The sequence below is a fragment of the Pararge aegeria genome, chromosome 21 (genome assembly GCF_905163445.1).
Source record: "Pararge aegeria chromosome 21, ilParAegt1.1, whole genome shotgun sequence".
NCBI classification, from domain to species: Eukaryota; Metazoa; Arthropoda; class Insecta; order Lepidoptera; family Nymphalidae; genus Pararge; species Pararge aegeria.
The window spans coordinates 3,045,770-3,068,079 of record NC_053200.1 but is presented as its reverse complement, the minus strand read 5'-3'; the positions used below and the strand labels follow the sequence as shown (position 1 = coordinate 3,068,079).

General features: G+C 35.2%; 2 protein-coding genes across 2 annotated transcripts; one reads left to right on the top strand and one right to left on the bottom strand.

Moving 5' to 3' along the window:
- Window positions 1-519: 519 nt before the first annotated feature.
- LOC120633293 lies at window positions 520-15,610 on the bottom strand. Its single transcript, XM_039903477.1, has 13 exons — window positions 15,523-15,610; window positions 13,563-13,666; window positions 12,792-12,863; window positions 12,315-12,467; window positions 11,926-12,124; window positions 9,916-10,083; window positions 8,252-8,415; window positions 7,630-7,761; window positions 5,474-5,542; window positions 5,013-5,159; window positions 4,459-4,584; window positions 2,462-2,562; window positions 520-1,000 (listed from the first exon to the last, which is right to left on the bottom strand). The coding sequence occupies exons 1-13, from the start codon at window positions 15,608-15,610 to the stop codon at window positions 817-819; spliced, it is 1,707 nt and encodes a 568-aa protein (XP_039759411.1). The 3' UTR covers window positions 520-816.
- A 1,060-nt stretch (window positions 15,611-16,670) lies between these two features.
- On the top strand, window positions 16,671-22,166 carry LOC120633123 (eukaryotic translation initiation factor 3 subunit J). Its single transcript, XM_039903236.1, has 7 exons — window positions 16,671-16,977; window positions 17,051-17,136; window positions 17,268-17,384; window positions 18,311-18,446; window positions 19,519-19,683; window positions 19,861-20,000; window positions 20,799-22,166. The coding sequence occupies exons 1-7, from the start codon at window positions 16,962-16,964 to the stop codon at window positions 20,859-20,861; spliced, it is 723 nt and encodes a 240-aa protein (XP_039759170.1). The 5' UTR covers window positions 16,671-16,961; the 3' UTR covers window positions 20,862-22,166.
- Window positions 22,167-22,310: the final 144 nt, after the last annotated feature.

Sequence of the window (22,310 nt, the reverse complement as noted above, 5' to 3'; positions counted from 1 at the left end):
ATTTATCTCGCACGAACAGTTAACCCTCCTTTTTACTCAAGCGTTGAGGTAGTTACACAGTATTTTTTCACGCTCTATCATTTAAAAGGTGCTGTCAGTTGATGCGTTTATTCTAACGTTACGCCAAGTTTATAAATAAGCGGCCAAGCGTAAGACTCATGGCCCTACGCAAGATTTAAAGGGTTAGGTTTTAGAAGTAATGCCTAAGACATTTGAATGAATTAATTAATATACTTCTACTGTACACCACAGAAAGTAAGAATACATAGATAGAGAGAGAGGTTACAATTTGGCGGCCATATAGCTTAGCTATCTCTTTCAGGCAACCATAATATACAATGATGTGTAGATGCACTTTATATTTAGGGTTTTACAACGAACTTTAAGCTTAAATTGCTTTCAACTGCTAAAGAAGGAGAATCCGAGCACCGTGAAGATGTCATTTAAAATTTCTTTACACTTTATACTCCACACCAAACTGATATTAATTTTGTGAGGCATAAAGATTATTATTTTTTTAATGTTAAAATAAAACTTATAAATAAGCCAATTACTGTAAAGGGAATGCCCGTGTGGAGGTTGGCAGCACTTCTACGATAAACAGCCAGGCTAATTCTTTGCGCAAAAAATGGGCCAGCCCTTCTGTCGCCAGATAAGGCAATCAACCGCGGTCCGACAAAATTCGATCTGTATAAAGATTGAAGAAATTGTAAATTACACCGTACAGATTCGAAAGCTCATCGCGGATTATAGCAAGTTAAGTCTAACATTCATTATAGATCGCGGAATTCCGCAAAGTAACGTTCTATCCAACAACTATGGTTTTTCAAAGTCTTCGTATTCCGGGTAGTTATCGGCGTAGTCAACACTGAACAAGGCCGCACACTCGTCTTCTCCTGTGGTCGAGTCGCGACTGACATACACTGGTCCGATGCCAACTAGCTCCAGCAAAGCCAGATCAGACTTCACGGAGACCATGAACGCCAATCTTAATTTGTCCCTAAAACACAAACATTGGTGTCAATTTGCGCAGAGGACATTGACCCTGCTTTCTGAGTCAAAAGCCCAGGGTTCCATTTTTCATTTCCAGGGTGAAATCGTAACAAACAAACTTACATTGACATTTATAATTGACATATTAATAGGGATAGGGATAATCCCAAAACATAAAAAGCACTAGTCTTGACCTGCCGAAGTTGTGATACTTTATGTTTAACCAGCCGAAGTAAGCGAATGACACTGATGAAAGCTCTACAGCTTTTAATGAGTTGTGACAGAGCTCGTCTAGCGAACTACTACAACTTATTCGTGTCCGAATGGCGTGATTGCCCGTGTAATTACAGGCATATGCGGCTTAAAACCCACGCCTCAGTGGACACAGGGCGGCACTTTGTAGGCAGTGGCGTGCAATTCATACAAGCACAAAAGCACTGCTTACCCTTGTCATTTATGCAATTTTCTTGATGTATGCATAACCTGGTAAGAAGTGCACGCCACTGTTTGTAGGATGTGTTCCTTGCATGCCTTGCTCTATTTATAAGCGTTGGTTTCCTCTTACCATCAGGCGGGCCATTTGCTTCGGCCGTCAATATTTACCTTAAAAAATCCATTTTACATACATACCTAAGCATTATACCGGAGAGTAAGGTTACGATTATCATCATACGGGCTAGCCCCTCCTTTTGCGATAAAGAAGACTTGTACTAAGCCATTATCATCATGTCAATACCGTACCGTACCCTCAATGTGATAGCCGAGAAGACGGATTTATTTTGTTGCACTCTGAGTGAACTCACAAATATAGCGATTTGGATTTTATCATATGCTTACTACTATACTACTATATGATAGTTATATATATTATTAAAATTTACATAACATGCTGCATTGTCGTATTAGGATAACTTTTTCCTGTAATGGCAAAAATATAAGATGGGGAATAAATAAATAAATAAATAAACGTCCACTGCTGGACGTAGGTTTTCGGGACATTTTGTAGGGAGTTCCAAATACCACGGTCTTGTGCTGCTTGGATCCAGCGTCCGTCCACCTCCTGGGGAGACTACCAAAGCTGCTTTACCGGACCAAGGTCGCCATTCCAGCACCTTGAGACTCCAACTAGCACCGGTTTTCTGAGCTATGTAGCCAGCCCATGCCACTTTAGCGTCCCAACTCTTTGAGCTCTGTCGGGAACTTTGTTTGTTCTACGTATCTCCTCATTCATAGCTGAGTGATTCTTTTGAAACCTATATTAACCGACCAGGTTTCAGAGCCGTAAGTCATCACGGGCAACAAACATTTTTGGGAGACTTTGGTCTGCAGGAACTGAGGTATTTTAGGTAGGCTTTAAACCGGTGACCAATTTTCATTTTCAGTCGAGTTGACATAACTTGAAACTTGGTCATTGGTTTCCTTATTTAAACTTAACAAGCTTACTCATAAGAATAAGTTAAGAACATACAATTTGTAGGATTTGCTTCCCTGCATGACATCAAACTGTTTGACGCTGTATGCGATATGATAAGAGGCGTTGATTGGGCTGGTTGTTTTAAAAATACCCATCTAAAAAAATACATTTATTACGATTATAGCCTATTGGTTAGGGTTTTAGCATCATTTTAGGGGGGACCGAGTTCAATCCAGGACGTGTTGGGAACCCTCGCTAGTTTTAGCTTTAAATTTAGGAATGTAGTTATCGTCATCATCTCACTACTATGTTCACATTTTATATGTAATGAACGCATCAGGAGTGCCACCTACGTCTCACTACGTACAAATAGGCATTTGAGTAAAGAAATATTTGACTTTGACTTTAATCCCAGGCAAGCACTTCTCAGTTTCCGGAGTTCTAGATTCTAAGCATTTAACTCACTTATCACTTGCTTTAACGTTTAAGGAATACATTGTATGGAGGATCTGAAGAACGTGAAGAGTTCTCCATAACTTTCTCAAAGCGTGTGAAGTCTACCAATAGGAGTTTGTCGAGCGCGGTGAACTACATTGAAGATTTTGACTCTGGGAGGTGACCCCTTTTTTTGGCGCGGTGGAAAAGCTTTTTTGTTACCTCCAGCCCTAGGGCAGGACGGAGGTTATGTGGGAGATGAGATCCCTGCCTTACCTAGTGGAATAATTCGTTCTAAGATGACCTAACCTTGTCGGGTATAGCAGTTGTACTAAGCCCATATGTTTATGTTGTGAATATTAATCAATTAAATTATCATTTGCTTCAACGATGAAGGAAAACATCGTGAGGAAACCTGCATACCTGAAAGTTGTTCATAATGTTCTCCAAGGTGTGTGGAGTCCACCAATCTGCACTGGGCCAACGTGGTGGAGTACGGTCTAAGCCCTTCTTATTGTGGGAGCAGACCCGTGCCCCGGTATTGGGCCGGTAATGGGTTGATATGGCGGTGAACCAGTTTCTACGCGGTATCGTACCGGGGTAAATCTTTATCTTTGGGGTGTTAAATAAAAACGGCCGAAGCCACCCACCATACAGTTCTCTACCTTAAGACCTCGCTTTGTTCTGTCAACAAACATGAAGTGTGTGAAGTTTAACCGAAAACTCATGCTTCAGCGTTAAACCTCCACCTTAGGTCTAAACAAAATAATAAATAAATATACTACAACAATACACAACAGTTTCAAAAGTATAGCAAACACTAAAAAATAAGAATAAACATAAAGTACACTTGTATGTTACTCAAATATATGTATATATGTCTAGTAACCAAAAAAAAAATATTTTAATGGTCTTACCTACACTTGGGGCAAATTTGAATTCTATAACTTTTTTTAATGCAACCGACAGAATTTGAACCTGCCACTCACTGGCAACCTTGACCTTAGCGCTTTTCCAATCATCTACGGCTCCATACCAAATAAATAAATACAAATAGATATATACATTTATTAACAATTTGATATAGATTACCAACTGGGTGTCCGTTCTAATAAGAAGTCACTTTCTATCTATTGATATAAAGTCTATTAAAATTGCTGAGTTAATATTTGTATTCTAACATCCGCAAGGCACTCAGAATGAATGCTATGCATAAACTTACCACACTATCCAATTAACTAAACATAGACCGCCGATTGGCACAGTGGGCAGCGACCCTGCTTTCTGAGTCCAAGGCCGTGGGTTCGATTCCCACAAGTGGAAAATTTTTGTGTGATGAACATGAATGTTTTTCATGTTCATCTGGTGGTGGAGTCTGGGTGTTTGTATGTATATATTACAAGTATTTATGTAAGTTATTCATAAAATTATTCATCAGGCACCTTAGTACCCATAACACAAGCTACGCTTATTTTGGGGCTAGATGGCGATGTTTGTATTGTCGTAGTATCTCGATTTATTTATTATTTATTTACCAAGGGATCAGAAACTCCGTGCGGACGGCATCCAGTACTAAATCTAATTCTTCTAAATCTTTTAAATGTTATGTTACTCACATGTATAATTTCCCTCCTGTGATTATATATGGCTTTGATAGCTTTATAACGTTTTTCCATTTCAAACATGACGAGGACGTGTGGTGGTAGAAACTCGGGTTCCGGAGTAACCTTCTCCAAAACAATCTAAAATAATTACTTTGGAAGGTAAGTTTGAAATAGTAATATACGATAGATTTATATGGAAACTATGATAGCCTAGTGGTTCGGAATTTGGCTTCACTTTTGCAAGACCGATTTCGAATTCCAGTACGTACCTCTTCATTTTCTAAGCTATTAAAATATAACTGGTTTCAACGGTGACCAAAAATATCGTAAGCAAACTAGCGAATTGTCGATAATGTTCGCAAAGACGTCTGAAGTACACCGATCAGCACTGGGCCAGCATGGTGGACTACGACCTAATTATTGTTGGAAGGCTCACGTGGAAAAAGTCAACTGCTGAATTGCAACAAGATTCCTAAGGTATAATTTTACCTACCAATCTGCCAGTTTTAACCAGAAATGTTAAATCAATGAAAGTATCCTATTTTTATGATAAGTCGTTCAGTTACTTTAGGAAATAAAATGGCTAGGCCGTTGGTTTTCGCCACATCATTGGGAGGAGCATAGAACCCTGGTATCAGGAGGTTGGCGGGTGGAAAGTACTCGTTTTCGTCTTCTGACTCACTGTCTATTTCCTCTTCTAAGTCAGACAATGCCTATAAATGAATGCAGCGTTAGCTAATGTTATTTTTTAACTTAAATATGTACGCGGTAACAACCACATTAGCTATTTTGCCATTATTGCATGTAGTCCTAAAACCGCGTAATATTGCTAGCTCACAAACATTTCCCATTTTCCCCAGATTATAGTAAAAGTTTACAACATTAGAGCGAATATAATTATAATCAAATATAGTATACCTGATAGTAATATTTCCTCGAAGTTTGCGTAAAAACTACTGTTTTTACTTACACTATTAATTAAAATATAAAATACCATAAATTATAGAAACTACGCAGATTAAGTGACCTCTGGTACTACGATGTCCACTCCATCGTCATCAAGTTCTTGTTTCAAGTTTTCCAAGGCCGATAAATTCTGGAAAAGTTAATCACCTATAACCCGGCCGCTTAGATATGCCTAACGACCTTTTTTATCTTTTTTTTTGACGTTTGGTAAGTGGAAAACCAGTTCAACACAGAACTTCGCAAGACAATAAGCATGTCTGTGGTCAGTCCCCGGGAGGGCTCTTTCACAAAAAGCGCTACTGCGACAAAACTTTAATACGGAAATTTAGATAAGGGTGATTTTTTACGTATGTAGCCAAATACATATATGCGGTCAAAATAAATATTAGAAGAATATTGTTGTGCTATCGAGAATTTTTATCACATTTTTGTGGAATGTGTCCGAAGCAAATTAGAAAGACTCTTGTTCAGGATTAACTTTAATCTTGATTTGCGGGAACGGGGTCTATGTAACACTGTTTGCGCTGTTTGTCTGTTAGCGCATCCATTATCTACGGAGGCCTATTAATTACATATATCATAAAGTCTTCTACTTTATGATATAGGTAATTAATATCCTTTAAGTAGCTCCGGTGAGGGTGGCATGTTTAAAATTGAACAAACCCTCTATAAAAATTAAGAAAAAAAAATGTTAGACTATTTAATTGGTAAGAATTTTATTTCTGCAATGCTGGACCGTGTTTTAAATACACATATTCCGTTCCAGTTTCCATAATTAGCCTAAAGCTCTACACAAAGTAAACCAAAAATATAATTGTAACTGGGTGAGTAATGGGCGCAACTATAAATAAATAAATAAATATACTACGACAATACACACATCGCCACCTAGCCCCAAAGTAAGCGTAGCTTGTGTTATGGGTACTAAGATGACTGATTAATATTTTTTATGAATTATATATACATAAATACTTAGAAAATACATATAAACACCCAGACACTGAAAAACACTTAATGCTCATCACACAAACATTTTCCAGTTGTGGGAATCGAACCCACGGCCTTGGACTCAGAAAGCAGGGTCGCTGCTGACTGCGCCAGTCGGCCGTCACTATGGAATTACTTTTGCAATATTATTCGCGTTGATTGGTTTTGAAAAAATGTATCTACATCGTCATCATCATCAGACTAAAACATGAAAAATACACCACCTAATATCAATAATAATAGTTCCAAGCTAAAAAATCATATTAACCAAAACCTTGTTCCTACATTCGTAGATACAATAATTTTGTAATATGTACAAAGTTATTGTTTTATTTCCTAATAAACTTTTATATAAATTTATTTTCTAGGAACGTAGATGTAATCTTATTATATACAAATATGTTAGCAATTAGTCACTTTAACTCACGACAAACAGGGTTGATGTTTGTCGTGTGGTGACGGCATATCAAAATACAATTATCACCATCCCTCCTCTTCCCAAGGGTGTCGTACGAGGTGACTAAGGGAATATAATGGAGCACAGGCAAGAGGTCTTCTATGCCTTCTATACTACCATCCACTGCGATCACCAACCCGTCTGCCCAGCGTGGTGATTATAAGCAAATCCTAACATTGGGAGAGTCCTTTAGTCCAGCAGTAGACTGGTTAAGGCTATTGATGCTGTCCTGTACTTGACAGTGGGAAAGCCTTTAAAAAAAATCTAGCTGTTGCCCGCGACTTCTTCTGCGTCTGATTATTTTTTTGATGTGGCATTAAATTTAGTTGTAGTTCTAAAAAAAATTAAAGTATTCAGTATCGCTAAGCCCTAAATGTGGGGTTTGCTGCTGTCCGCTGAGGAGTTCTGTCCTCTATCTCCAACCACATTCATCAGATCTACATAAAGATTGGGGAAAATTAAACACATATTACAACCTCTATAGTACAAAAAATTTTTTAAATCGGTTATAATTTGTCGGAGTTATGGTGTAAAATAGTCAAACATTTTCATCCCCTCTCCCAAAGGAACCGAGCTTAATGTCGGAATAAAAAGTATACTATATTACTTCTTACACTTCCAAGAATATGTGTACAAAGTTTCATGAGGATCGATTAAGTAGTTTTTGTGTGAAAGCGTAACAAACAAACTTACATTGACATTTATAATATTAAGTAAAGTAATAAAGTAATAATTATAGCACTTAAAAATTACACTCGTTACATTAAACTTACACCACTCTTAAGCAGCTGAATCTTTTGTAGTTCCTTTGCGGCTCTTTTAGCTTGTATAGCTTCATCAATAGCTTGTCTCGCTAACCTTTGCATCTCGGACAACCTTCTTGTTCTTTTTTCTACAACTTCTTCCTACAATATTATTATTTCTTGAAAAAGTCTTGGAATTAATGATTATGGGAAAAAGACTCCCAACCCTCTCCACTCCTAACTATATCCAGCTTTATCGACTCTCATAGAGCCGATAAAGCCGGATATAGTTGGGCTATTTGATTACGTGTCGGGCCTAAATAAACGGTGTCCGGCTTGTCCGGCTTTTGTTAGGCTTATTATAGTTTTCGTACGAGCGAGCGCTGAGCGTGGACGAACAGGTGACTGGTCATAATCAAAAAAATGTTTAATTTTACAAAATATTTTTTTGTCGTACCTATAAATAGTGAGACACAAAATCCTCAATAATGTAAGGTCCGGCCTTTTCTTTTCAAAATTTGAATTTTTTGATATTTACCAGGTGAGAGGGATATTTAATGCAATCTGTACAAAGTCCTCTGGTTTATGAAAGAGGAAGTTAGTGCAAAATAGTAGGACGCTACTAGATTGGGACTTATGAAATAACGAACACCTTTTTCCTCAGACGAGCATCTCTACGATTCTTTAAAATTTCCTCTCTTGTACAGCTATACGACTTATATGTATCAAAAGCAGTCTTCAGGGCATTTACATCTTCTAAAGATTTGGTTTCGTCTATTGGTGCCACTTCTTCATATAGAATTCTGCGCACTAGTGCTTGAAACAAATTTCACACATATTAATAAAGTAGTAAATAAACAGACAGCCCAGTGGGAAGGACTTCGACTTCAATATCGGGGGACCGAGTTCGAATCCCAGCACGTACCTCTAACTTTCCTAAGTTATGTGCGTTTTAAGCAATTAAAATATCACTTGCTTCAACGGTGAAGGAAAACATCGTGAGGCAACCTGCATGCCTGAGTGTTCTACATAATATTATCAAAGGTGTGTGGAGTCCACCAATCCGCACTGGGCCAGCGTGGTAGACTACCGCCTTAACCTCTTTCCATGGTGAGAGTTTTGTTTAACCGCTTACGGCTACTCACTTACTCCGCTTCGGCTTAGATAACTTATGAAACAAAAAAAATATATGATATATATACAACAATATAATATATAGTCAATACATATAATACAAAGAAATACAAAATATAAAAGAAAGGAGAATAAAATATAATTAAAAAAATCCCATGCAATTTATTCACTCACGGCAGAAGTGTAACTTCTGGAAAGTAGCCTACGAGAGATTGAGGTGGATGTAGAGTATCAGAACTATTAGGCCCAATGTAAGGTTTATTATTTAGTTTCCATGGTAACTAGAATAGTTAAAAAATGTATAATGTTTTCTATCTCACTCTGTCCTATACATTTATGTGTTTGTTCCTTTATCTAGATATTATTCGGTTTCCTTGGTTAAGTTACCAATGGGAAACAAAATGTGTAATGCATTCTATCTAATTCCCTCGCCAGCTGAATATTAAACATGTATGTGTTTTGCACGACATATGATGCGAAGCATCAGAGAGTGCTTTACGATCGAAAAATTTTATTCGCCTCATTTCGGCGGCTATTTTTATTATTATAGCCTTGTTAGTTCACGGAATCAAGATATTTTGCATACTATTGTCGAGATAATTTAATGGAGATTAATTCCATACTTTTAAAAAAATGATTTACTGCAATAGAATTGGAAAAAAACACCAAAATAGGTCAAAAAATTTTCCTTTCCGTCATGTGTGAAACCCGAAAACACTATAACTTGTGAAAAAATCCATTATTTGAGTTAAATTTTTTTTTTTTTTATTTCTAATCGACGTTTGGTGGTCACTGAATGCGAATGATTAATTAATTCAGTGTAGTTTATTTGCAATTAATAAAAAACGAAAACTGCAAGACTGTATATCTATATTTATCCATGTAAGATGGTGATATATCTATATCTATAGATATTATGTACATTTTATTCCACCAGGGGCGCCTGTGCATCACTTTCCTAGTACAGCTGTTTTAAATTTTTTTTTTATTTCAATATTTGATAATTAAATGAGCATTATGAGTCGTGCACTTTTGGATGTTCCAAATTTTTTATTTTTCTCTATGGACTTATTTTTTCGTTTCATCGAGTTTGAAATCACAACGATTCCAAAGAAGTTTCACTTCAAAAAATAATATAGTTAAAAATAGGTTCTACTTAATATGAACTAGCATACTACTAACAAACGAAATGTTTATCCGTATCGAGCAATCGGAAACATATGGCTAACGCTGGTGCAGAGAGTAGCATATGCAAGGAAGCCTCGTTCAGCGCTGCGTCACCAGCATACAGCACATCATAAGCCATTTCCTTTGTTAGTTGAATCTCTTCGCGACCCACCATGATGATATCTACAATAACCTTCACTTTTAAAACTCTTTAAACCTTGACTCAGGTTATTTTAATTTATTTATACTCTTTATTAGCACACAAAAAAATACAGAGGAAGAATTTAAAAAAAAAAGTATATGAATTTTAATGCAAAAGACAGCCTTATCTCTTCCCGGCAACCTTAAGATAAGTAAAACAAAAGGATAACAGACTGCAGGTTGTGCATATTAAAAAAAATACGTACTAATAACTACATAATAATACTTGAACTAGATTACACAAATAAAATAATACATAATATAATAAATATTTAAAAAAATAATAATAAACTAAAATATACATAAATACATTAATAAACAGTAAATATTATTACAAGTCCTTTATAATGCAAACGATAGTGATTTAGACTGCCTTATGTCGATTTAATATTAAGATTGCGTGAGCATTATTGTGGTGTAAAATATCTAAACTATAATTAACAACGACGACGTGAAACTTTACACTCCTCGCATCTTGTATACTTTTCACCTTATCACATCACTGGAATTATACAACGTGTAACGGAATTACGAAATACTATTCAAGGGTGCATAAGCATATTTCATAAGGAATCACCCTGTAAAAATATTAAATCACAGAAGCAAATTTATTTATCCATACAAACTAATTTAAAACGTTCAAAGTGTTTACTTGTGACAACCCTATTGAAGATAAAAGACCGAGACGTCCTGTGTACACAGTACCTAATAAAGTGACTGGAGTCACTTGATTTTACTTTTACATGTGATGTAAGGGCTGTATCTGATTTATTTCAGTAAATGGCAACGGTTTCAGTTCAGAGTCAGAGACAGTAAATAATATACCTCTAGGTAGTAGCTCTAGTATTATTTCGGTTTTCATTTACATGTTGTATATAACTAGCTGTTGCCCGCGACATCTTCCGCGTTCACTCTAATATTTCACAAATCCCGCGGGAATGTCAGTTTTCCCGGGATTTGTTTTTTGGTTAATAATGAGTTTAATCATGAACAACAATAACTTTTAGTTACCATCTATATTATTCTCAGCGCACGCCAAAAAATGAATTTCATAGGCAAATTTTTGCTATTTTAGGTTGGATTATTGCAATTTTCTTAAGTATGTACATCTTTCGATTGTACCAGTGTTCTGATTGATAAATGGAAACAGATGCGGTTATTGTGACACGCGGACCACTTTGTTCTGTATTGTATCAATCGATGAATTAGTACATTTGATGTGCTTTATAGCTAATTTGACGCTGGTATTCTATTGCAGATACTCTTATGTCAGACCGTAGTCAATTAAGGAATTACTTATAACACCCAGAATTAGATATAACACCCAGAACTTAAATTCTACAACCCCATCTTCACTTAATCCCTATCCCTATCCCTACTAATATTATAAATGTGAATGTAAGTTTGTTTGTTACGTTTTCACGCAAAAACTACTTAACCGATCCTCATGAAACCTTGTACACATATTCTTGGAAGTGTTAGAAGTAATATAGAATACTTTTTATCCTGACATAAAGCTCGGTTCCTCTGGGAGAGGGGATGAGTGTTTGACGATTTTACACCATAGCTCCGACAAATAATAACCGATTAATATTTATTTAAAAAATTTAAATAATTATTTTTGTACTATATGTGTTTAATTTTGCCCAAACTGTGGTTGGAGATAGAGGACAGAACTCCTCAGCGGACAGCAGCAAACCCCTCATTTAAGGTTTAGCGATACTGAATACACTAAATACAACTAAATTTAATGCCACATGAAAAAACAAAATCAAATGCAGACGAAGTCGCGGGCAACAGCTATTAAATCATAAATCACTTAACTGTTAACGTCCCATCTTTCATATAGTTCAGGATGTGCGTGGATCATATGTGGCCAGTACAAAACGAAGTTTAGATGCTGCAAGTATGGTATCATCACTTCAGCCCTGTGACGCTTGCGAGCCGCTTGTCTTTCCGTTCTACGAGCCTGTGATCTGGCATCTTCTTCTTGTTTCTCAAACATAAGTCCTTCGTGCCATTCCTATGATTTCAAACCACAAAATTCTGCATAAAATCAAAGTCATATGTTGACTGATTGTAGATTAAGCCAAAAAAACAATTGAATCAAGACAATGTTAGCTTCATCGATTGTTCAACCTGTAGCCAGGTTACCTATGATTTGAGAAATAGACCCTCTGCTCTGAGTAGATAGTAATTTATTTGGAACTTACTAATTCTTCTGGAGATGCCTCATCTAAATCATATGTCACTCTATCAACTGGATTACCATCTTGAAATTGTTTAAAATAATCTATTTCTAACTTCGCAGCCTGCGCAAATCTCATGTTGTCAACTCCACGGAAGATTCGAGTTATTTTTCGATTCTGTAAATAAATCCTTAAATTTTTGTTTTCAGGTTGGTATTACAATTCTTCTGGGTTCACCAAACCAAGGTCATCAGCCTAAGATTTACCCACTGCTGGACACAGGCTACGCTTACATAATCTGCAAGAAAGTCATCTTATTAAGATTTAAAAACTTTTTTAGTGTTAAAACGTTTAAAGAAAAGTTTTCATCAAGAAATCCTACTTTTCATCAGCCCTGACCTATATAGGTACACTTATGTCTTGCTCTTTCGGATGGCTGAAGATACTTCACTTTCCCATGAAGGTTATATGCGATTTAATACGTGAAGAGTATTAACCTACCATAATAAATAGAAAAACGGGTTCGCTTTGACTGTGGAAACGATTCAATAACCGAATTGCATCAATTAACACCTGAAATGAAAATATTATATTCACTAATTCATACCGATGAAACAAGACTTGGTGTATTGTGGATAATTCGGGAACTGTTATCTTGTGCCCTGTAAATTTACTTCCCAGGAGCCTTAAAAAGATTTATATGTCGCAGTATAAAAGGAAAACACTGATTTTTTATGAAAACCTAAGGAACCCATAATATGTAACTTAAACAGCCGAGCTACGCATACCTAGGTATTAATTATCTTATAAAACATATGTTCTTCCACTTTTGAATATTTTTGCTCTAACTTAACCTAACTAAAGATTTTGGTAAGTAACAAACCTAGGAAAGGAATGCGAAATCTTTCTAATTCCATTATTCGCTCCTTTACAATCGTCCTAGATTTTCGCAAATTTAATCTGTCATTTCTTCTAATTCAAATTCCTTACAGAAATAGAATTCCAGAAGCCGGATTTTAAGCCGAAATGAGAACTTAAATCGATGAAATTGAACCTGATTCCCTTGCATACATTAAGTAAATGTGTTTTAATGTTGCAGCCTATATTGCCTATAAACCTATGCATTTGCAACAGCCTAAGTTTTGCATTCCGGACATTGTTAGAAAAGTATAGGTATACTTCAACCCACACAGTAGGTACCTATTTTGCAGAACCCTAAAACGATGTCACTAATATAGGAAATTAAGCAGATAATAGTTAAGTTAAAGTAACCCTTAATAGCACAATGTTCCCATCGCTCCAGTCAAGTTTTATTTTCACAAAAAGGTGGTCAAGAACTGTGCAGGGCCCTGCGAAGGAGTTGTACACATCAGCACCTGCAAAAGCAATGACATGTAGCCTGTCCTTTTTTAATATCTATTGTACCTACATGCCCACCGGCATGTAGGTACAATAGATGTCGGTGACAAAATATTATATGTCGGTAAAATAATACTCATAGTGTTTGCTACTCTGTAAATTCAACATTGCATTACAGCTAAATTTATTGTGAATTCAATAGTACTAGTGATAAAAGACAATAATAAGTTATTATTAATAAAACATTATTAAAACCTACTTTATTCGTAGCATGGCTGACTTGCGCAGTATGCGCATGTCTCTACACACAAACATAGAACACCAACATAGAACGCGATTGGTTTTAAGAATACCAGGGTCTCAGAACAATGTGTCTTTTCATGTTATGAGACTAGAATCCCCGCTTTTTTTTTTAATATTTTTTTTTTACCTTTGTAATGGTTTTCCAGTAGCTAGAATAGCTAGTTCGCGCTTTGAAAGAGAAAAACGGGCTGACGAAAATCGGGCTGCAGCTACTTCAAAGACTCGGCAGGTAGGCCTACTGAAGCGTACCTTGGTGTCCGCAATTCAAAAGATTCAGATCAATTATACTAATACTCAATCATCGTCATACCAACCCATTAACGGCCCACTACAGCGCACGGATCTCCTCCTACAATGAGAATGGGTTAATGCCGTAGTCCACCACGCTTGCCCTTTAAGGATTAGTAGACTATATGAATAATACTCAATAGTTATTTGAATTTACGTTGTTTAATTGATGAATGTAAATTGTATTTAATTCAAATTGATGTAGGTCTAAACGGCTGAAGATGTTTATGGTTTTTCTTCTTCTCTACTCTTTAGTATAAATTACCAAGATATATTTATATCTAAATACAATTTTACATACTTAAAGTAGTTTAGTTAAGTTTTGTAAGCTAGATTATAAGAAATAGAGTAAGTAACTACATGTTAATATAAATATGGTACTTAGAATATAGTATTCCTGCCCTGATTTCTCGCTAAGTCAACACAACATGCCTTTTTCTTCTACACAATTCTACTTTCAAGCCTTATCCACCGAATTAAGAACGTACAGAACCGTCATTCAGGCATTATTGCATGCAGTGCATTGTGTCCGAAAACAGTGAGTGCGCAGTAACAATTGTTAGCTCCCAAACTTTTTCCATTTTTCCCATTTTATGGTAAACGTTCTAAACGTTTACCATAAAATGGGAACATTAAAGGTAAATAGTAATATCAACTCCTAAGTTGTATTAAGTGACTAGCCGCCTGTTCGACAAACACTACTAAAGAGGAGTGGTTTTGATGCAATTTGACCATGTGGAAAAATTATTTATTTTGTACAAACTACAAATTAGTTTTACTACTCAGTTTGGCCAACTTGAGGTACCGCTTCGATTCGACATTAGTCTTGTGCACGGTTTGTGTCAACTTTTTCACTTCTACCACACAATCCACACATATCTTCTTTTGGCCGTTTCTACAAAATACTTACTTACTCATTTATTGTATGTTATAGTATTTAAATATGTAAGTGTTGTTATTATATATATATTAGTTTATTTTTATTTATTAATTATATTATTTAATTTTTATCTTTTTGTGTACACTAGTTTATGTATTAGCATGTAGTTATTCGCATGTATGTATTTTAATATTTGTACCACCAGCAGTCTATTCTCCTCTTCTTTTTTTTTTTTTCTAATTCTAAGGTTGCCTGGCAGAGATCGCTATTAAGCGATAAGGCCACCTTTTGTATTACTACTTCTTTCGATATGTTTCTGTTTTTGTTATATTTTAAATATGTTAATGTTGTGGTATACAAATAAAGAGTTTAATAAATGAATACTTTGAAAATAAACCTTACAGATCAGCCGATTTTGATTTTGATTCAGGACGTACTCTAATTGCTGTTCTGTTTCAATATTTACGAAGACCTCTATTTTCTTAGCCATTTTATTGGTTTTCAAAGATACCTACTTAAAATGTTTTAATTTAAAATCACTATGGCCTAGCCGAAAACCGCTCGATCAGTCAAATGACAAATTTGCGATTCTGGCGTTCCTTCATATCTCAGGCAAAATATCTGAGCCTATTTCGACGAGTCTTTCTTTTATAATTTTAAAAGCTGTATCGTATCTTTCTCTCTCTTATCAAAAGATGAAGAACTTAAATCTTCAGAGTGATGACGATGATGATATCGCCATCACCATCTCAACCACATGACGTTCATGGCAAAGGGCTTTTGTAGAAATTTGGATAGAAGCAGGCGTTACTTTGCGGAAATCCATAATATATTATGAAAATTTAGCTTAAATTGCTATACTCCGCGAACAGCAGCAGAATCTGTATGGTGTTATTTATAATTAGGTTCTTCAATCTGTATATTTCACACCAAACAGGTCCGAAATCTTTATACAATAACTTTGCAATGAATAATTGTTAAGTCAACATCTCCTGAGGATGCTCCGGTTTCGGAGCGAAACGTGCGTAGAGGGTACATTGCCGAGGATCTGTTTGGTGTGGAGTATACTAGACTATTTTCTAGCTGCAGAGGCATTACTATGCCCTTGATAAGTAGGTACCTATAGGTAGGAGCAAAAACCATGAAAAGGTTTAGAATCTATTGAATCCATTTGCAAAAACACTGTCAATCTTCCATAAATGGCGAATTCAGAGAAAATACAAACTCGACTGCTGTGCTGTTAATTGCAATATAGTAAGCCTTTGTAACATTCATGGATTGTATAGTGAAATATGTATATGTATTCTTTGATTTTATAATGAAAAAATACTATTTCAAGTTTCTCTAACAATTCAAATTATAATTTAATAATTTAAATGTTGGTGAAAGAACTGCTTAATATAGGCTAGATAGTCGCTTATAACATAAATAAGAAACTAATTAACTAATAAATAGAACAATAGTTGATATAAATTTTTATTTTTACTTATGGCAACATATTCGGTTACTGTCATAAGTCCGCCATGTTGAAATACTTAGTGATTCGGAAATTATCGTTTGCGATGGAGTCATATTTTTGCGTAACAAATTCCGATTGTAGCTCCGTTAAAAACTCATTGAAATTATGTCATTTGTGTACCTTTTTCCAATACGGTCGTGTTCAATGCAGAAAAGTCTCTATCGTTTGACAAAATTTGCCTGAGAATTGTTATTGTTAGGAAAAGTTGTCGATTTGGGAGACATCTTGTGTTGAAAAACCTGCAAGTTGGCGGTCTTGTCTGATTTTGTCTTTCGTGTGAAAAGTAAGCAAAATTAGTTCGGTGCTATAGAAGTCCGCAATCATGGACGTGTCGTGGGGTGCGTATTGCTTTTATGTGATTGATAAAGTGAATTAGTATTGTGACTAGATTACGTGTGTATATTTTCCCAGATGCGGATAACTTCGAACCAAAACTTGCAACCACGTTGACGACGACTCTCAGATGGGAGGGCGAGGACGAGGAAACTGACGTCAAGGTAACCGAAACAGCTGCCAAATTATTGAAATTGCTTTAGAACATAAAAGTTGTAACGACATATTGATTTAAAGTGTAATTGAATGACATAACCTCAATCGGCCTACGTGTTGACGTCAGCTTCTCTTACAGGACAGCTGGGAGGACGAGGAGGAGGAAAAGAAAGATGAGGAGAAAAAAGAGTCCGCCCCGGCACCTCCACCAACAAAACCGAAAAAGAAAATACATGAAAAAATTGCTGAAAAAGAGGTTGGTAAAATAAATGTTATACATGTCAATGTCATAATATCTACTATCACATGTTGAAACTACTTTTGCCCTGCTGGTTCATGTGCATTGAATTTTTAATAGTACCTACCAATTTCAGCAATAGCTATTTAAAAAAATTGGATTAGACAATTTCCTCAGATCAACATACAATCATATCAACTTCTTAACATCAGTGTATATATGATATACATACAGTATATTATGCATCAATAAAATTTTTATGTTGTATATGTTGAAACTTATGTAGTGCAATCTTATGTAAAGCTTCTTGTGTAATATTTTTTATCATATTTACATATTGAATTTCAACATACTAAAGAAACTCACATGTTGTAATTTTTCTTCAATATTTTAATCTAAAACATTAATAGTAAATTAATGCAATGATAAATTGCTAGCAAATAGATTGTGATATGGAATTCAATAATGGCCAGTTTTCTCCCTTGATCTTCAACTGGTGAATAAATTTTACTGTTTGACAGGTTTTTCATCACTAAAGATTGCAAATAAGCATTAGATTCATATTATTTCAGCAATGTTTCAGTCCCTGGATCCTTACTAATTATACTTATATTATAACCTGTCCAGTTTAAAAAGATTTATTTAAATCAGTAATTTGATAGATGGTATTAATCATTCATCACTATCAATATGTCTTGTGTTGTTTTTCCCATCGTGCACATCAAAACCACTCTGTAGAGTCCGTACGGGTTCATTTTTATAACCGATCAATCTCACCATAATATACTGTGCTATTTTCAGGAGTCATTGGCAGTAATGGTCGCTATCTTAAAAGTGACCCGGTTGCCATAAACAAAAGTTGAAGTTGAAGTTGAAGTATCCCAATCCCAAATGAACTGCTTAATAAGTATAGATTAATACTCAAATGTTATCTCACGTTATAGCGTCTAGAGCAAGTGAAAGCAGAACAATTGATTGAAAAGGAAGAGGAGCTGACACCTGAACAGAAAATCGCGGAGAAACTGCGCCGACAGAAACTGCAGGAGGAGTCAGACCTGCGGCTTGCCTTGGAAACATTTGGTAAGTTGCAATTACATTCTAATCAGAACAAATTGGAAGATTTGTTGTTTTTGGTGTATTTAACTTTTGAATAAATAAAGCTTTAGTTCTGATTGGACCAGCTTTTATAGAGGCCTTTTGGATATGTAAAAAGAGGAAGGCTACCGTGAAGATGAGAAAATGATATCCAACAAACATTGGGAGCTCTTTGCATTATTGTTGCAACAGAGTCCAATGGACTCAGTTGGAGTTGGAGAATACTCTTTGCCAAAAGGCACACAAAGACAAGAGTCATTTTATGACTTGTTTTCTGCAACTGTATTTTATTTTTACATAATATGCTTGCTAGACGGGCTGTTAGATAGTTCATGGGAATCTTTTGCTCTCACGGCTAAAAGCTAAGTAGCTCTGAATACTCTAGGAGCTACTACTCTAGGTAGAAGCTTCATTGATAGCTTTTAGGTTGGAGACACTGATAATCCTCTGATTGTGGATAAGTCTTTAAACTTTCATCCACATTGTCATTTAATCATAACACACCATACAGGCCGACGGGGTCATAAGTAATGCCAATTTTAAATAAAACCTGTCTCCTAAAAATAATACTTAAGGCTGATTGAATAATTTGCCCACAACAACTTGTTTTTACCTAAGGATCCGCTTTGTTACATACCCCAAGGACTAGGAAGGGATAATTTCTAATTCATAACTTCAAAGATCTGATGCTTGTATTGAAATAAATTCTGTTATTATTTTTAACTTAAAATGAAGTTGAGCACAAAAGATACTGGAGGGTCGAAGTACATCCGCTGAAGCGGGCCTCACTACAAGATAGATAGAACTTAAAATGAATACCTACAACATGAATAAACGTGTGCCCCAGTCGCTAAATTTACGAATATTGTATGGGGGCAGTAGGTGGCAACCTCTGAGCAACTGTGCAGCCAAATTCACTAACTTATACAACAAGTTGACAACTTTGTCTTGATACAAAACGCATAATGTGCAAAGGCTACCTCTGCGAGAAACTGCAAAAAGTAAGTGAATCTTTGCTAGTCTATATTCAAAATTGGTATCTTGTTTAAATTCACAGGCATAGATGGTGGTGGCTCCGGTAAACTGGACAGCTTCAACCCCACAACAAAGGAGGAGTTTACAGAGTTTGCAGACCTGCTCTGCAATAAGATCAACTTTTACAAGGCCAGGGAGGAGTTCCCCGCCTTTGTTGATGATCTGGTCAAAAATATTATTTTACAAAGTGAGTTATTGAATTAAACTTATACAGTGAAACTAAAAGAAAGGTCTCAGATGTTTTTTGTATTTAAAAAGTTTTAAGGACACAAGATTGAATTATTATGTACCTAAATTTTGTAAAGCATAGAAAATGTAATTTGGTATATTGGTCCTCAACATAAATTACTGTTCCTTTTCATAGTGCCATCAGCTGACATAAAGAGGATAAAGTTGACAGTGGACAACCTTTACATTGAGAAGCAGAAGGTGGAAAAGAATGAGAAGTCAAAGAAACCCAATAAGGGCAAAGGGAAGGCCAAATTAAAAGTTGAAGGCGATAATGTAAGTAGCTTATTACACCCATCAGGTGCTAATTTCTATAAATTTATTATAACAAGCCAACTACAAGAAAAATAAAGATAAAAATATCTTTATTTTTCTTTGGTCTGCTTCAAATTAACAACGATAATCTTAAAATGGATGATAAAGTGAAATAAATATTTATTATAGTTGTAATAATTTGAATCTCGCAACATGAAGTTTCAGTTATAGAGCTTTTTGTGACAAACCTCGTCTTGGGAAGTATACCGCTATGTTCATTTCTGCCGCTAATCAGCATTGATGTGTTCCTGTCTGAAGTAACCAGGAATTAAAGGCACATGAGGCATAACAGTGGCACTTTTATGGATGGGTTTCTCGCACGCCCTTCAAAATATTCCTATGTTCACAGCTGGTGGTTTTCCATCATGTGGTCTATCAACTTGGTCCATCAAGGAAAAAGAAGTAAACCTCATTCTTTTGAAAGCAAAATTAATTATTTATCCTATCCTAATGATATCAGTTCTCTGTGATATTGGAAAAGATAAACTTTAGTTTCTCGCAAGCTTTGCAGTAGATTCTACCTTCAAACAGGTGGTAGAATCACTACAAACAGAAAGACCGGACGTTTTAAAAAGATTCAGGCATTATATATATTCAAGGCATACTTGAAATTTATTTTAAATTAGATTATTTCAATACGCCTCATAGTTTCAGATAAAGCAAACCAACTCAAAAGCCTTCTTATAAGTATCATATTATACAGTTATTGTATATAGTTATAGTACTATTGTGTCTAACTTTCCACTTTCTTAATTCCAGGCACATCTTAACCAATACGATGCGTATGGTAATTATGATGCAGACTTTGACGACTTTATGTAAACGCACACCATGACCCAATACAACGATACCTGGCCTCTGATTCATCAAGATTACGTCGCTTTTAATGCAAAGTCCTTTATATATATAATCTACATATTGGAAACAGATCACAGCCTAGCTAAAACAGTAAGTTGCTGTTGTTCTTAAGTAGAGTTAAATCTCATAATTGCGGATTGTGGCCTAGAATCATAAAATTTATGTCTCCGAACTTATACCACGGTACTTGTCTATGTTATTGAAAAGCAGCTGGCGGTTTGCTTACAATGATTACTAAACAACAGTTCTGTACATTAGATACATAAGACGTAAGCAATAATTATACTACAAATGCATCTTGCGTGTCTCTTGGTTCTAAATCTTTAAAATATATCACCAGTAAAAAATTTTGAAGACTGCTAAATCGTAGGCTGGTAAAGTATATTTTGCCTGCCATTTTCCAAATATAAAAGTGGACTATTACAACAGATTATGCAATTTAAATGTGTTTGTCAGAAGACATTTTGTTCGATAAACAATTTTTTATATAAACTTCTGAGCGTAGCCCAGATAGTTGAAATTCATGTATGGAAATTTTACATTAAAAGTGACTAGCAGTAAAATATATTTTTTTATAATCACAATTGTATAAACTGCCTCGAATTTCTTCTATTTCGAAACGAAATTAAAATATGTTGTAAATATATCCATCTGGTATGGATTTTTATTTATTTATATTATTATGGGAGTTATAATATTGTAGTTTTATAGAAGAGTTTGTTATATGCAATCTATAAGATCTATATTATCCCACTCTGTATGCAATCCTTGATAATGGTATAAACGTCATTGAGAAACAATTAAACACCCAAGACTTGTCTTAACAGCATAATATGAATAAGGTAATTAATAATTAAATTTCAACCCACCCGTAATAACCCCACCGAAACCCCTAGTGGGTTTTGGTGCTTGGAATGAGATTTTATTTATTTGTTGAAAATGCAAAGCGTACTGATCTTCAAATCAAACTGAACTGTAAACTCGAAGCTTGAGTTTGGCATGCCTTTTGAATGTTGTAAACAAAAGTTGAAGTATAAAATTTGTATATTATGATTTTAAACTTATATTGTTACATTGTAATTTCGAGTAATAACTAAGTAAATTTAGCTTTTGTATGTAAATACCCTTTACTCTGTATCATTAATAAAAAAAAAATCTCGTTTTGATCGCAATAATACGTCGTCCATTGAGTTTTTCGGAGGTTGGTCTTTCATTTTACTGTGGCTCTGGGCAGTTCCCATTTTGTTTTATAAAAATTACTAAACAACACTACACAATTTTTATATTTATCTGTTCTGTAGATCTCTGTAAACTAAAATTACACCCGAACTCACTACTTGTCATGGAATTCGTGTTATTCGTATATTGATCATTCCAGTTGGTTCTTAGTTACTCTTTTCATAATGATATTGA

Coding starts and splice junctions, on each gene's coding strand:
- LOC120633123 (XM_039903236.1), top strand. Junction 17,385..18,310: donor AAAAAATTGCTGAAAAAGAG/GTTGGTAAAATA, acceptor CTCACGTTATAG/CGTCTAGAGCAAGTGAAAGC. Junction 18,447..19,518: donor GCTTGCCTTGGAAACATTTG/GTAAGTTGCAAT, acceptor TTAAATTCACAG/GCATAGATGGTGGTGGCTCC.
- LOC120633293 (XM_039903477.1), bottom strand. CDS start 15,610: ATGGCTAAGAAAATAGAGGTCTTCGTAAATATTGAAACAGAACAGCAA. Junction 13,667..15,522: donor AAATCAAAATCGGCTGATCT/GTAAGGTTTATT, acceptor TTGCTTTTGCAG/GTGCTGATGTGTACAACTCC. Junction 10,084..11,925: donor TGAAAGATGGGACGTTAACA/GTTAAGTGATTT, acceptor AGGTTATTGTAG/ATATCATCATGGTGGGTCGC.